Source organism: Cyprinus carpio, chromosome B19 (assembly GCF_018340385.1).
Source record: "Cyprinus carpio isolate SPL01 chromosome B19, ASM1834038v1, whole genome shotgun sequence".
Classification (NCBI taxonomy): domain Eukaryota; kingdom Metazoa; phylum Chordata; class Actinopteri; order Cypriniformes; family Cyprinidae; genus Cyprinus; species Cyprinus carpio.
The window spans coordinates 6,750,953-6,768,405 of NC_056615.1; the positions used below are offsets into that span (position 1 = coordinate 6,750,953).

The 17,453-nt window shown below is 35.9% G+C and overlaps 3 protein-coding genes across 4 annotated transcripts in view; 2 read left to right on the forward strand and 1 right to left on the reverse strand.

Annotated features, from left to right (window-relative positions):
* Positions 1-17,453, forward strand: part of LOC109085447 (atrial natriuretic peptide receptor 1-like) — a 1,054,061-nt gene that overhangs the window by 476,997 nt on the left and 559,611 nt on the right. The gene's annotated exons all lie outside the window — the stretch shown is intronic.
* On the reverse strand, positions 229-4,001 carry si:dkey-202e17.1 (uncharacterized protein LOC555344 homolog). The gene is made up of 2 exons (XM_019125139.2): positions 3,331-4,001; positions 229-529 (listed from the first exon to the last, which is right to left on the reverse strand). The coding sequence occupies exons 1-2, from the start codon at positions 3,973-3,975 to the stop codon at positions 401-403; spliced, it is 774 nt and encodes a 257-aa protein (XP_018980684.2). The 5' UTR covers positions 3,976-4,001; the 3' UTR covers positions 229-400.
* Positions 6,708-16,751, forward strand: sdhaf3 (succinate dehydrogenase complex assembly factor 3). 2 transcript variants are annotated; one of them, XM_019124383.2, is made up of 3 exons: positions 6,708-6,799; positions 6,996-7,187; positions 16,418-16,751. In XM_019124383.2, exons 2-3 carry the CDS (start codon positions 7,011-7,013, stop codon positions 16,610-16,612), a joined length of 372 nt encoding a protein of 123 aa, XP_018979928.1. In that variant the 5' UTR covers positions 6,708-6,799; positions 6,996-7,010; the 3' UTR covers positions 16,613-16,751. The 2 variants fall into 2 exon arrangements, with proteins under 2 accessions (XP_018979928.1, XP_042600715.1); XM_042744781.1 differs by lacking the exons at positions 6,708-6,799; positions 6,996-7,187 and adding an exon at positions 8,430-8,853.

Consider the following 17,453-nt stretch of genomic DNA (forward strand, 5'->3'; position numbering starts at 1 on the left):
AGTAGTAATCATTCATGACTCATATGTTTGGGAATGAACTCTTCCCATCAATTCTTAAACACATTACAATCAAACATACAGAAGTTCTTTCCTCTTTAAATGAATGACACCCAAGGTTTGGATTAACCAACGCTTTTCTTGTCTTACTTGTATCTTTACGTTTGGACTATGATGAAGCAAACCACTGTGTTTCCAAAGCTAATGCTATTAATGTTTTGGACAATAAAGTTGTTAGTCTGTAACTTTGTAAAACCTTGTATAGAACAATAAATATAACATGATTTACATTTAATGGTACAGTGAAGTAAAGTATACATGTATCAATAAATTTCACTCATAAAGATTACATTTTGAATGCTGTCTTATTTTTAGCTTAGATGTTATTTCTATTATTTAAGTGTTAAACTGGCTTAAATCTGTATTTATATCCATATGGGCGTAAGTGATAGGTGTAGTACTCTAAAGTGTGCATTTGCACTGCGTCTATGTAGTGGAAAGAGATGGCTAAATCTGAACAGCATCCAGGGCCCTAAAAACACAAGAAAAGAATAATTTATTTAACACAAGGATCAATCAATTGATTTCCATCTGAAACATTTTTTTAAAAGGGGTTAAGAAACTATTCATCTATTTCTTGCTTCTCTCTTTTAGAGACTATCTAGACCTAAATCATTACTGAAACTGGATATAAATTGGATTTATTTTTACTATATTCTGGCTATATTTTTATCTGACTGATTCATCATAACCCGGTTTATGTGGAAAAGGCTGATTTTCGTTCCAAGGGGGTTTAAAGTTTAACAAGGGTGTAGAAGCACCTAACCCTGATTGTTAGCCTAAAACAGATATTTCCTGAAAAGTTGTCCCTCAATTCAGATTGTTTGATAGGAATGTTGTTCCAGGATCAACAAGGATGTTGATCCAGGAACATGCTGTATTTGGTGAAATCACGTTCATCATACTGACATATACGCCACTTTGAATGGAGCACCATACAAAAGTAAACATTATTAAATAAGATGAGACTATATAATTACGAAATGTACTGAACATGTCCCTGGATCAACATCCTTATTAAACAACACTGCAATTAATAAAACAAATTTCTTAAAGGGCACCTAATATGCTCCTTCTTACAATATGTATCAGGTATCCCCTGAATGTGTCTGTGAAGTTTCAGCTCAAGATCATTTACACAGATCATTTATCAGGGTCATTTAACAGATCAGGGATGTTGTTCCGTGATCAGCAAAGTATGTTTATTCAGGAACATGTCTTACTTGGAAAACTCACAACCACTAGTATAAGTCTGATATCACAAGTTACCATTTCCAGGTCCTTGGACATGAGACTTGGACATTGATAAGAGCCAATGAGCCGTTGATAGTATTAGCATGTGTGCACTGAGGACTTGAGGGTGAATTGTAAGTTTCTTTAAAGGGTTAGTTCACCCAAAAATGAAAATTAGCTCATGTTTAACTCACCCTCAAGGCATCCTAGGTGTATATGACTTTCTTCTTTTAGACGAATATAATCTGAGTTATATTAAAAAATGTCCTTGCTCATCCAAGCTTTATAATGGCATTGGCGTGTTTTTTTTCAACAGTCCAAAAGTAGTCAAATAAAGCACACGCATCCATAATAAAACGTGCCTAACACAGCTCCGAAAAAATCCATATTTAAAATGATAAACAGTTTTGTGTGACTTCCGCTGACTGTCGTACGTGCGTTCACGACAGACTGCCTTTCTGCTGGATGACGGAGGATGAAGCGCATGTGTGTGTGTGTGAGTCTAGCGAAAACTAGCGAAAAGTTTGTTTACAGGAGCAAAGGAAGCAAAGTTTCCTTGCTTTACCAAGGGAAAACCAATCTCCTTTTGGCTTATATTGAATTCCTCTGACATTTTTCTTTATAAATCCTCGTTTTGTTTTATTCTCTCTCCATCGTGCTTCTGCATTCGTCACTAATCACCGGCACGCTATGCAAATGCCTACGACAGTTAGCAGAAGTGAAAGAAAGGTGTTTATAATATTTTAATTATGGATTTTTTTCTTACAAAAATGCATTTATTTGCTACAGGAGGCCTTTATTCACCCCCCGGTGCTGTATGATGCGTGTTTTAATATGGATAGATGTGCTTTATTTGACTACTTTTGGACTGTTGAACAAAAACCCACCCACTGTCATTATAACACTTGGAAGAGCAAGGATAATTTTTAATATAATTCAGATTGTATTCGTCTGGAAGAACTGTAATATTCATTTTTGGGTGAACCAACCCTTTAATAACAATTAATTGAATAAAATGTAAATCAGCTACATACTTGGCTTTATTTGCACATGCTCACCCGCATGAATGATGATATTATGCAATAATAACATAATTATGTGATGATGTCAAATAACTGGTGAATCATTGTTTGTTTTGTTTTGTTTAGTTTTGTTTTCAACCAATACGCCCATATAGGTAGTTTGTCAAATTACCTGAAATATGACCCATCAAAGCGTATACTACAATTGCACCCTTATCAGCAACAGGACACTTTCATATTAATGCTTTTTACTCTTTTACTGGGTTCATATTTCGGGATTTGTATAGCTTGTTATACGATGATATGCAATCATGTGATCATCCAATCATGGGTATGATCCCAGAGAACGCACATGCTCATAAAATGTATATGCACTGTAATTCACGAATTTGCATGATTTCTGTGAGGGTAGGTTTAGGGGTGGGTTTAGCTGTTGTCATTCGTACGAATTCGTATGAATTAGCCACCTAGTAAAATATGTACAAATTCCCGCGAGATCGGGTTGGACCATGTAAAAAGTCCACACATTGCATTTAAATAGGCACGCATTTTGATTGGTAATGACAGTCATCCGTCATTTCATGATGACAGATGCAATATGACATTGTCATTATTTTTACGCCCGCTAGAGGCATAACTTTAAAACGTAAATATAGGTTGTAATAAGGTGCTATAGGGTCGTTTGCTGTTGAAGGACAGTCTTGTTTTTTTTTTTTGATGGCATTCACTGCAGAGGTTCCATTGATGAGCAAGTGATGTAATGCTACTTCTCCAAATCTTTTCCCATGAATAAACAAACTCATATACATCTTGGATGGAATGAGAATGAAAAAATTCAAATCAAACTTCATTATTTTTTTGAGAAATATGTCAACCATAAACTACACAATCTTCTGTAAAACATGTAAACTCTCACTGCATAAAATTTGCAGACTAGCATTGCCTCCTGCAGACTGTAAATTGTGGCAAAAGCCTGGGTAATTCCAGCCTTAATCCCCCTTAAACCACTCATTCTTACCTCAACCGGTTGGTAATGCTCATAGATGAGGTACCAGGGTCGTGGTCTGGGTGTCTGTCTGGGCAGGTAATAATCTGGAGGGTAAGGATGAAAGGTTTGTCTCCCCAAAACGTCTCTGGAATCACCCATCTGAACTTTCATTGTCTCCATGCATTTTCCCAAACCAACATCCTCAGTTTCCGTGTTGTGTGAGCAAAGACCATCAGCAAAACCCTTCACAAATCTCCTCAAAGCTTCCTTACTAAGGACATAACCAGCTCCTCCACTCATGTAGCCCTGTGCGACGAATGGCTTGAACCTACGTCCAAAATACAGCGGCTCCTCTGTGTTGTGCTTGGACAGACCATAGCGCAAATTCTCAAGGACAACAAACGTGTCATCGTCAGCTTTGAGGAACCAATCAGCATCATCCAGATGGTGCATGTGAATATGCTGGAAGGCCCGTATGGTCTTCCAGTAGAGTTGATTGCGTCCTTCTGACACGTTGAGCCCTACCGTGGGGAAATCTGACACCTCCGAGCTCATATACAGAACAATGTTGCAGCGTCTGCCCCATGTGGCACGAATATGTTGGGTTCTGGACTTCAGGTGTTTGGGCTGCGTCATTACCCAGCATAACACTCTGACCTTCTGGCTAAGGTCCATCGCAGCTGTTCTGTTCTTGACTATAAGATTATTAGAGTAAAACTAAAAAACAGAAATAAAAAACATAAATAAAAATGTAAACAATGACCTAATGTATCATGCTATTTTTGCAGTATGTATACTGTGTGTAATATGCACATTGTCTGCATGCAAGGAATACTCTAGGTGACCTAGTAAATTTCTCAAAGTGTGCAGGTATACTACAGAGCACAACTGTACGTGGCACTGTATAACATAATTAATTACGCCCCATTGATGTTACCTGATATTTCTATGTGACAAAGAATGAAAGCTGTATCATATTTTTATAATATTTTTTGACACATTATTTAAATGTTAAATCATGTTTTTTTTATTTTTTTTATTTTTCTTTTGCAAATTTGATTAAAAATGCTAATTAACAAGTTGAATAATTCTCCTCATAAAGAAATATGCATAATTATATTGAATGTGCACTTGAGGTGTCAAATGTTCAAAAAAAAACTGTACTTGCAGATAATATACAGTTACATTAATTAAATAAAAGCTTATTAACACTTAAGTACACCTTTAAAACATGTAATAATGACAAAGTAAAAGTTTTACTTTAAAGTACATTTTAAATCATTATGTTTAATAGTGCTTTAAAGAAATACACTTATTTTGATGTGTTGATTAACACACTAAAGCACATGTAAAGTACTTGATTTCATTTTCAACTGTAGCTACTGTGTAATTTGATGTTATATTTAATATGAATATATCATAAATTGCAACTTCATTATTTTAAATGTTTAATTACAAATACTTTAAATACATCACATGCAAGCATCAATACAAAAAATATTACAGTATATTTGAATTTATCTTAAATGCTTGTCACTACATTTAGCAGTGCACTTTAACCATATTTCAAAGTTAATAGATTTATGAAATTACATTACTACTTTTTTATTTTTTAGTCTATTATTTCTATAACAAGTAGTAAAAGTATGCAAAAGTATACTTTTTTTTTTTGTTTACAAGAGATACAATATGTCATTTCCAAGATCATAATTGGGTGTCATTTGTTGATATGATGACGTCATGTGACAACAGTTACGCAGAATTACAATGCACATGTCCAGTAAGTGCAGTTAAGTATACATGCGAAAATTCAGACCCAACAAACAATCAGTAAAAACTATCCATTCTAAGCGTATGCTTTGGTCAAGTAAATGAGCTGATTTAATCTGAATAATGACAGTTTACTTTTGTCTTTACTATTAAAGCGCTATAGAAATAAAGCTGATTCGCCTTAACTTAAGTGTAATAGAACATAGGTATTCTGTTCTATACATAAACTTGCATACTCTGAGCAGTACATACTACACACCGCAGCAATAGTAAGAGTATACATTAGTATGCTATTTCCATCTTCTGTCTCCTTTCTCCTTTTTTATTTACTGTGGTTGTAGCTGATTACACATGTAACAGTAGAGAAAAAGCCTTTGTCTTACCTGTATGTTGTACAGCAGGTATATTACTTTCCATAGCAAATGAAGGCGTCAGAGTCCTTAAAACACGTGAATAAGTTATTGAGAGAAGGACACTCACTACTATGCCACTTAAAAATAAAATGTGCCGCTTAAATGATCTCATGTCTTATACAGGTGTGATAAAGCTGCTTCTACAACTCATTTAAGCAAATATAACATCAATGCTCCAAACATCCAGCCCTTAAACACACAGATGACTTTACAGATTGTGCAACAAGTTCTGCAATCTAGGTTGCATTATTTACATCAGTACATGCAAAGCCTGTAAGTTATTTTCCCTCATGTGTATTATATTATATTGTATTATATTATACACTTAAAGGGTTAGTTCACCCAAAAATGAAAATTCTGTCATTAATCACTCACCCTCTTGTCGTTCCAAACCTCTAAGGCCTTCATTCATCTTCAGAACACAAATTAAGATATTTTTGATGAAATCTGAGAGCTCTCTGACCCTCCCATAGGATATTAACACACAATTAATGCACAGAAATGTAGAAAGGACATCGGTAAAATTGTCCATGTGACATCAGGGGTTCAACCATAATTTTACGAAGCTACAAGAATACTTCTTGTGCGCAAAGAAAACAATAATAATTGATTCAGAAATTCTTCTCCCTGAGTTACCGTCTTCCACCATTTTTGAGAGTGCCCCAGAACATAACGTAAACAACGTTGTGACATGAGGGTGAATAATTAATGACAGAATTTTCATTTTTAGGTGAACTAACCCTTTTAAAATGTTTAAATATTTCCGGACATATGTGACCCTGGACCACAAAACCAGTCATACGTAGCACGGCTATATTTGTAGCAATAGCCAATATTGTATGGGTCAAAATGATTGATATTTCTTTTTTGCCAAAAATCATTGGGATATTAAGTAAAAATCATGTTCCATGAAGATATTTAGTAAATTTCCTGCAGTAAATATATCAAAACTTAATTTTTGATTAGTAATATGCATTGCTAAGAACATCATTTGGACAACTTTAAAAGCAATTTTCTCAATATTTAGATTTTTTTTTTTTTTTTGAACCCTCAGATTCCAGATTTTCAAATAGTTGAATCTTAGCAAAAAAAAAAAAAAAAAAAAAAAAAAAATCGTCCTATTTAATTAACTTAGATTAACTTAGCAAACGGTTAAATAATTATGAATAAGATTGAAAGCCAATGTTTTATTATAGGTTTGGAGGTTTCTTAATTGCAATACATCCCAAACGCCACCAGACGCCAGCAGCAGCTCTGATTACACTCACAGCGCTGCGGTGAAGAAGTCTGCAAATACACAAGGACAGCATGGTTAGGTAATGAATGTAATGTGGAAACCTTTTATAATATATCACCACTCTCATGAGCTTTGCTTTTAGTCTTTTAGTCTTGTCATATCAAGAGTTTACTTTGAGATAAAGACAGGAGTTATGGCTCCTGCAGCACATGTGTCAGCTGTAGCTCTCTGGATAAGAAGATCCTGCTGCTGTTATATCTAGAGTTTACTTTCAGATAAAGACTGCAGTTATGGCTCCTGCAGCACATGTATCAGCTGTACGGTCTCTGTATAAGAGGATCCTGCTGCTGCACCGCTTCATGCCCATAGACCTGCGGGCTCTGGGTGATCAGTATGTGAAAGACGAGTTCAGAAGACACAAGACCGCATCAGCTGAAGAGGTCACGCGCTTCATGGCGGAATGGCAGGTAAGACAAACCTGCTGCTGTCAGTGTCACTTGACTGCAGAGAAAACTAATGCTTTTAAATCACGTAGGTTGCATCAAGCCCCCCAGGCCTTCCACGGACTAAATGTTTTAATTCAGTGGCACATTTATTGGTGTTATACTGATAGCGTTGTAAAACACTAAATCTATAATTGACTTTTGGATTGATATTTAGTCAGTGACATGAATACATGTAGCTATGCCCTCGTGAAAAAGAAGTACACTTTAGCATTAAAAAAGAGTAATTATTATGGAGATATTATTTAAAGAATTGCAATCTTAATGTAATATCTGTGGACAATGACTCAATACCACGACTTAGGTGCCCTTGAGCAAGGCACTGAACCCCAACTGCTCCCCGGGCGCCGCAGCATAAATGGCTGCCCACTGCTCCGGGTGGGTGTGGTTCACAGTGTGTGTGTGTTCACTGCTCTGTGTGTGTGCACTTCGGATGGGTTAAATGCAGAGCACAAATTCTGAGTATGGGTCACCATACTTGGCTGAATGTCACGTCACTTCACTTCAATGACAAGCTGAAAATGTCATTTCTATTCAAATTAATTTGAATTACACATCATGAAGTTGCAATTTAGTATATTTAAAATACAAAAACTTTAAATGTAATATTGAACAACACATGAGTTAAATTGTAATCAAGTACTGTACATATGCTTTAGTATAGTAGCCAACAAATTGTAATCTTGCACTCTTGTAAAATAATTGTACACTTTAGCAATTCTATTCTTTTTGCATAGCAAAAGAATATTTAAACAATGATTTTTAAATGTAAAGTAAAAATTTATTTGACATTTATTTCAAAGTACACTTAAAGTACGTCAAGAAAGCTTATATTTTATATATATTAATTATTATTTTTAAAATATATTTTATATTTTTATTGATTTTTATTCTATACAATTTTGTAATGATTTAATATACACTTTTAAGATTGGAAGTACACTAGAAGTGCATATTCAATACAAATAGTAGGGATGCACAAAATTAAAACATTGCTGATTACGGATAAAAGGACAGAATTAACCTTTTTTAAATTAAAAACAAAAATCAGTCATTTTAATGTTACAAGTGAATTTAGGGCATCAACACATTTTAATGTGCAGCATGAAAAAAGAGATTCATTTTGAGGTTTGTTGAAAATTACATTTCACTGTGTTTATTAATTATTAGTATTTTTAAAGATGTAACTGTAGCTGGATTTTAATTATAGATGAGGGTTAGGGTTAGGCAAATGAGCATGCACAGTTAAATATCTAAACTGACTGATATACAGTATATCAAATATCAACCAATACTCAAATAAATAAACTCAGTAACCAATATGGTACTTGTGTATCATGCATCCATACATTTACATCATGCCACTATACATCACATGACCTCACATGTAAATAATCCTTTATTAATCTTCATCCTCATCCTATTTAGCATTTTCCGTCTCGATTAGGTTGTCAGCAGCCATTGTGAAAACGAGATGGATATGAAATGGAAACCGTTGCATTGCAAAAGAAACTGCTTATACAAGAGATGTTACCAAATCTCCAGTTCCTTAATGAGTCAGGAAAACTCTTTGCTGAAACCTTCCACACGATGGCAGCACCTTCCTAAATTCTGCAGCAGCATGAAAAACGTAATGCAATTTATCCATAACCCATAACTAACAAATCCTTTTCTCTCAGGGAGCACAGCCGTGTCCAGACACCATCTGTGTACATCAATTACACTTTAATCCAGCATCACCTTGATAAGAGTTCAGATCTGTGGGGACAGAATCGTGCCGTTCATGAGAGCACTGACGTCACGCTCGTATGAAAATCTCTGTGACAAATCCAAAGATCGAATTCAGCACATGAACTCCATTTGAACATGCAGCAGCATGCATTCAAGGAGCAACGATGCAGATCTTCTTTTACTCTACGTCTGGAAATCGGAGTTGTTGTTTTTTAACAGTCAAAGTTCACAAAAAGCTCTGACATGAGTGTGGACAAAGCTGACAGCAGCTCTGACATGAGTGTGGACAAAGCTGACTCTTATTGCATTTTCACAGTCGTGCAGTGTGAGGACTCAGTGTTCCTGGATTGGCAATGACAGTAACAGATACTCTTTAAGAGGGTAAAAATCACACACTTGCAGGTAATGAGAGTCACTCTGTTCTTGTACAGAAGGACATGTACACTTCCTTCCAAAATGAGCTACTGACTGTCAGGAGGAAATTCTAGTTTTTTGCAGCATTTCAGATGTACATATAGGTAGTTACAGAACAAGTATGGCAAACACAGACAAAGTAATAGAATACACAAAGTAGACCTTAAAGGGATAGTTCACCCAAAAATGTTCACCCCATCTTAATGTTGTTCCAATCCTGTCACACAGTAGCTTTGTGTGAGTAAAAATTAATTTTTAGTCATTGTTCACTGATAATCTTCCTCTCCAATGATCTTGACTAGATCATTGTTTGAGTTTAACTCGAGAACAGATTCATCCAGAGTGGTTTTGTGAAATGGATAATGCTATTCACTGAAAAGATTTGATTCAAAAGAACAATTTATTAATAAATTAGATTATAGGTCTTTTTCTTGGCAAAGCTGTCGTAAGACTTCAGAAGACCTGGAACGTAGCATTCAGGCCATTTTCTTGGTTAAATAAACATTGCGTACACTATCAGGGGGAAAATCCCTATTTTATTTTTTTACATTAACAATATAATCAATATTCTGTTCATGAAAACCAAGTCTGAATCTTATCAAGTTAGTGTTTTAAAGCATTTTACATTCATTCCAAAAATAATAACTCAAGGCAGTAACAATTTAAACACTGTATTTGTGAACTTATATTCACCTATTCTTTTTAATAGTTAACTTTAACTATTTTTTTAATTTTTCAGATCATCAGACATCAAAGCTCTGTAAATATTGGTCACCGACACAGAGATTTACTTTAAATTACACCAAGCTCGTTACTCATTAAAAACTCCCACAGATCATGTTTTCAGGCTATTTCAAGTCTTATTTTGACAGTGTGTGAGTTGTTTACTTACTTTTTTTAAATTAGTCTTCGCATTAATGCCATTATATCGTTCATTCAGACTGATTCATGAACATGCACAAACACAAGATTTATCATATGAACCAATCACAGCCAAATATAACCAGTCATATCCAATCATATCACGATGGAGGCATTGCATCCTCTCATGCATCTTTCCCTCATTCATTCTCAATTACCCCCCACCAAACTCATCACATGCTATAGGAGGTTTGTTAAAGCTCAATGGGCCCAGGGGAGGCAAGAGAGACATTAACTCCCGCTGAAATTTTACCTGCAGGTGTCACTGTTGGACGATTTTTCTTTAGAAAACGGGTGATTTTTAATCTTGTGTAATATAGCCATTGTTTTATTTTTGTCCTATGATTTTTCTCATCTGACATACTGACTGACTCATAGGTAGGATTCAAGTAAAGTTTGACATTGGTGTTACTAAGCTAACCACGTGATACTCCATAATTGTAAAATGGCACAAATAATAGGTCACTTTTTTTATTAGATTGAACTGCTTTGGAATTGAGTTCACTTTTGGCATGGCAAAAATATGGTTTGTGCCGACCACAATGCGTTTTAGTGGTCACAAAGAGCATTAAACCATTGAAACTCGATTTACAATTTATGAAATAAACCATTTTAGTATTATATTAGGTCACCACTTAAAACCTGGGTCCTAAATCAACCAGGTGAGAGCATTTATGTGTCAGGAAAATGACTAATGCCTTAAAGGAAATCTCCACCCAAAAATCTGTCATTATTTACTCACCCTCATGTTGGTTCAAACTGGTATGAATTTCTTTCGTGTATAAAAGTGTTTGTTTGACATGTAAGTGGGCTCCAGTGTTGTTTGTTTCCCAACATTTTCCCAACACTTATGTGTTTTGCAGAAGAAAGAAAGACATACAGGTTTGGGATGATGTAAGGGTGAGCAGAAACCCCCTTTAAGATGCTGTCTAGGCAGGCAGCTTACTAGGTTTTGGAAGTGCTTCACACTCGGTTCTCTGCTCTGTGAACGGTGGAGTCCACTCTGATATTAGGAGTTGAGTGAATCACTGTAGGGTCTCTCTTTTCAAAGCACTGCTGGGGAAGAAAAAAAAACAAGGAAGGGCGACAGAGCCAGGAGCAGACGTAGAGCGAGCTTCCAAATGTGATTAGGAGCACTGAGTGTTCACTTTAATCCAGTTACAGTAGAGGGCCCAGGGGACTTCTCATCGCCTAATAAATCGACCGCATTGCAACAGACAAGCTTTCCCTGAGGAATAAAAGAAAAGGAGAGAAACAGAGAATGTGATGGAGTGAAAGATGTGTTTCTTTTCTCATATATGGCTTTGCCGTTTTCACCTGGTGGACGACAAAATCGTTGAATAATTTCCATAGACTTATTTTGATAGAGGGACCAGAAAACCATATTAATGTTCGATGCAACATGCTAAAAAACATTCAGAAGACCATAAAAACCTTATGACAATCCGCAGGCAACCATCACAACAACACTTGGTAAGCATGGTTGATTTATTTAACTGAAACTTGAACTTTAACCATAATTAACCATCATTTTAAAGGGATCATATGACGTTGCTAAAAAGATCATTATTTTGTGTATTTGGTGTAATGAAATGTGTTTGTGGTTTAAGGTTCAAAAAACACATTATTTTCCACATAATGTACATTATTGTTTCTCCTCCATGCCCCGCCTTCTGAAACACGTCGATTTTTACAAAGCTCATTGGTCTGAAATGCGAGGTGTGCTCTGATTGGCCAGCTATCCAGTGTGTTGTGATTGGCCAAATTCCTCAAGTGTGATGGAAATGCTACGCCCTTACCATACTCTCATGCCATGTGTCTGGCGTGACAAGACAAAAACAATGAAACCCATTACAAACAAGACATTTGTTGCATTCAGTGGGGACATAATTACTGATTATAATGACTTATACTGTCTTTGTACGTGTTGCATTGTATGTCGCGCTGCATAAACATAAAACCTGCATTTGTGATCTGAGAAACAACAAGCGCTACTCTACACTGCTCAAAACTCACGTTTGGATCATCAGTGGCAAATTCTTTAAATATGTAAACGTACTTACAGGCTTTGAGTCAGAAGCGCCAGACTGTCCTTGCAAAGTTGGAATTGCCCCACTTTATAGAAAAAGAGACCAGCATTGTAGGCTACTCTACCAGGAAACAGTCCTGGTTCTCCGTAAAATGCGCTGCACACATCTGAATATTTGGGTTGAACTGTTCTGGAACAGTGTTGTAAATACAACTTAACCACTGATTTCTAGTTGTGTCCTATTTTGGAAGGACAAACAAAGTATTTTTGCTTTCACAACGAAACACACTGCATCTCCACAACATGGCAGCAGTGGCAACAGTGAGAATCAAAGTAATGCCTTCTTTCTTTGCGTGAACATTTGGGCGGCGTTATGCAAATCTTCTAATTATTGTCCAAGGCAACGAGAGTTCTTACACAGTGAAAAATACATCACAGCGCAAAGGGGAAACTGACTATGAGCTAACAGACAAGACAGAGCAGCTTACTTTTGTTATGAAACAGTCTCAGCTTTCAAATTGCATTTTTTAAGAAGTCAAACAAGACAATTTTGTGGCTTTTTAATGTGTTGTGACGGATCGCTGTAGAATGTCAATTCAAGCAGCACATGCACCGATCATCTTTTCATATTTACTAGTTATAGCATGAAATAAACATGAATGAACATCAGAAGGTTTCTTGTTTCAACTGTGAAAAGACATCACACCATTTTTCAAGTCCACAGAGGTTAATCTACTCTCCTGTCTGGTTTGTTTGACAGACAAAATGGCAGATTCGCCATTATTATTGGTCAGATCACCTGTCAGTTAAACTCCCAGGGAAGGGTCAATTGAGATTTAGATTTAAGGAGTGAAGTAAGAAATAAAAAAAAAAAGTTGTGGCTGAAAATAATAATCAGATGAATATGAGCATAAGCACCATCAAAATACAGGACAGAGAATTTGAGCTGAATGAAGAAATAAACCAGGAAATATTTCACCCACCAAGAAGGTGGAGTCCCACAGCATTATGTAATTATCATGAACCAATGATAGTTCAAAGGTGCTTCACAGTCAGCACAAAGTTTTCTGGAAAGTAAACCACCAAAACAAACTCCAAAACACTTTGGTTTTGGCCAAAGTTTGTTGGAGACTTTGCTTGACGTATATTGGTGCCTACTCCATTGACCTCAGGTTGCTCCTGTGGGATTGTCCTTGAAATAATTGCACTATATGTCACTTTGGATAAAAGCATTTTCTAAATGACTACTGGCATAACAGTAGTTTCCAAGCTATTTTGTACATACAGAGTGGTGGACATAGAGCTAATCTATTTATCTGTATGGATCTTGAAAGTTCTGTGCCCTTGAGAAAGTCAGGCTATTCCAGACAAGCATGAAACGGGTTGCCTGATTACGTCATTGTGATGGGAAGTGAGGTGTTTATATTCATAAGGTGAGGTTCACCAAAAAGCTTGCCATTCAGCATGCCCACATCCCCTCCATTCTTAAAGTATTACTCCTTGGCAAATGTTCAATCTAATTACATTATGTAGAGGAGGAAGCTTCTCAGACAAATGGCTTTTTGCTTCCAAATTTGAATGGCATCCAAATTCCAAGATGTTAGGAGAGTGAATGAGAGTTCTTAATGGTTTTGTTTTCAGTGTGTTTTTCTGAATGAGTCTCCTGTAATGTCTTGTAGGTTTGATTGTAAGCAGTCATGACAGACACGTTTCAATTAAGATGTCAGTAAACCCAAGCTCATATGATAGAATCAGCGGTACGCTGTAAATATGGTTAGTGCTGCAGTCTGGGAGTCTTACAAGGATTGGGGATATGAATGGTATGTAAGAAATCTGGTACAGATTGTGATCTCAGTCACTGATTTTTGTAATCCACAATAATTGGTCCTACGTATGTACTTAACAAAACCAATTCGTTAACAATTTAGTGATTGTTCTAATGATCAAAACACATTTCAATACAACAAAACTCTATAGTGAATTTCTGTCTGTAAGTACACATTATGGGCCAGATTTACTAAACAGGGCAAATTAGCGTTAGAGCGCAATTCCATAAAAGCGCCAATGGGAGGGGAAAATTCTGTGTGATTTACTAACAATGCACAAATTAAAGAACACAGACACAGCCAGATCATTTCCATAATGAAATTACTGCCTGCTTTTTAAGACACACTTTTTTGGGGGGCATTAAATAATGGCGCATATAGCAGTAATTTGACGAGCGCAAATGTTAGTAAAATGCATTGCGTGATTCATTTTAAAATTGTCCTCCCATAAATTGTGTCTGGAAGGGAAAATCCTACAAATGTATATTTAATAAGGTCAGGCACAAAAATTCAGGCCTTTTCAGCGTTAACTCTTCACTGCACGTCTTTAGTAAATCCTGACAGTATTATTTAACACAAAAAGACAGTTTGCACTGACGCAAGCTGTTAGTAAAGCAGACCCTATAAATCAGACATGACTTTAAGGTGATTTGCTGTGAGGGAGTGGCGGAATCACTAAGACTGAAACAAACTGAGTCCATTTGAGTGACTCATTTAAATGAACAGTGGTGTAAAGTATTTGAGTAAATGTAATTAGTTATTGTACTTAAATATCTTTTTGGCTGCTTTGTAGTTTTACAGAGTATCAAAGATGTTAACAACTTTTACTCTCTATACATGGCAAAATTTTTAAGTGTATGTAGTTTTGCTCCAATACATCTGTGATGAGTAATGCAACTACTCCTTATATTTTGCATGGCACCATTTTCTACATAATTTTATGTTACAAAAGAAATGACATTGCCATCTACAGGGCGGCTTTGAAGGTATTATACCTTGTGCGTTTTTCTGTTACTCACTCAAACAAGACTGTTTAACGTGAATAAGAGTGTATTAGCAGGTAGTGTTTCATATATTGTGTGTGTGTGTGTGTGTGTGTGTATATATATATATATATATATATATATATATATATATATATATATATATATATATATATATATATATATATATATATAGTGTTTCATATTGTCAGTGTTTGTAGACATTTAAGAAGCTGTTGTGTCAAACTTAATTTATTGCAATTTTGAGGTGTTCAGTTTTATTTCAATTTTAGAAAATGAACATCTCCCCACAAATCAGCGTTTTTTTGGTTTTTCACTGGCATTTCTCTTAGGTGTTGAGGACTAGTGCATCTTTGAACCTACATTTAGTACTCTTAGTACGACGCAAGTTGTATTGGAATTGGTAACTTGTAACTTGTAATTGAGTCCCTGTTGCTAATTTTTGCTGTAAGGTATATGTACTTTTACTCAAGTATGCTTTTCAGGTACTTATTACACCTCTGTAAACGAATGTATAGGACTACACTGGTCACATGGCATGTTTGTTCATTTCTTTCATTGTGGCGCTGTACATTCAGTATAAAACATGGTCCCTGAGAATATTTTGATGCAGTGTTTTGTCCACGATGAATGTAGACATTGAAGAACAATGCATTCGTGCGTAATGAATATAAGATTTTTTTTAATGGAATTGATTCTGAAAAAGAAACCAAACTCACTAAGAATGCACTTTGAGGAGCCAGTATGTGTCGGCAGTGGAATAACAGTTCTTTAACAAGTTAACTAAAAATAACTTTGTTATGCTTTGAACTTTTGTCAACTATGTTGAAGGCCAGTTTTACTAGCAAGTTGAAGAATGTCGGTTTTATAGGACTTTTTGTCAAACTTGTAGACCTGTGTGGACCTTTCATACAGATGGTAATCACTGATACAGAGAGAGTACAGACTGAGAGAGAGCAGTAGGCATTGACCTCCATTAGACCTTAGTGGATTCCCTGATCCTACACGTCCCCCATCGACCCCCGTGACCTGCGTTTCATCATATGAATTGTAATCAATGAATCTCCAACAAAGAGAAATAAATCATTCTGTCACTGTGTGTTACAGTAAATCAATAGCACACTATCAAATGAATACCTCACTTGTGCCTAAGTGTTAAATCAATACAAGAACCAATAGCAGGCACACGAACACTGAGGCTTTGAAGTTCAACAGGTTGCTTATGTTTTTATAAGTAATTCTTTTGTCTTCGTCTTATTTTCTGTGCAGAACTACAAAGACACTCTACAGACACAGGTGCTGGAAGCGGCGGGAAACAAGAAGTTGGTGTTTGGTTGTGATTTATCCGAAGAGAAACTCAAAGACTTACAAGACGAGCAGATCGGACAGCTTTACGAGCTTATGCTTGAGTCCACAAAACCCAACCGGCAGTTTGATATTCAAGAGGAGGGAACGCCAAAGTAACGGCCTCTGAAGGGAAAAGAAGGATTCTTTATCTCCTCTCTATGGGGAAGTCGTCCCATTGGGACATGATTTGACTCTTTCTGTTGTTCTGTTGTTCATAGCGAAGACCGATGATTATATTAAAATGCTTCAAAAAGTATGTGTTGTTGCTTCTTTTTGATGTTTCTGAGAATAAAAGGAAAAGATAAAGGTGGCTTAGTTATACGCGGTTATAATGAGGATGTCAAAGTTTTGTGTTTGCTTTTGAAAATTTGGTTTAACTGCTTGAGCAGGTTTTTATCTGCATCACTTGGAGTATAGTCCCACATATGGGATTTACAGTGTACAGTAACGTCACATACTGTAACTGCTAGAATCAAACTGCTTTCGCTCTTTGGCTGGCACTAAGTCAGAGACAGACGCGCTCTGTGCTTGACATATATCACAACTATGCAGTGTTTTCAACCACATAATGTTTATTTTAGGTTTCAGACATTAAAATACACTAAGTACTAGTAAAACAATACATTTCTAGTTTGTAAAATACATACTGATGTCTATGGAAGCATACTAATCCATTCAATTATAATCTGACAACGTGTTTTATTCATATCGGATAGTGTAAATAACTACGAAGTTCACTATATTCTTCTCCCAGTTCTCCGGCCACTTACTTTCATGTATTTCAGGAGAAATAGATGAATTTACATTTACATTACTTTAAAGTAATTTAGCAAATGCTTTTATCCAAAGGGACTTACAAATGAGGACAATCAAAATCAACAACAAGTCTCAGTTATCTTAACGCTGTACACGTAGCAAGGTTTTTATTAAATTATATAATAAAAAGAAAAACAGATGG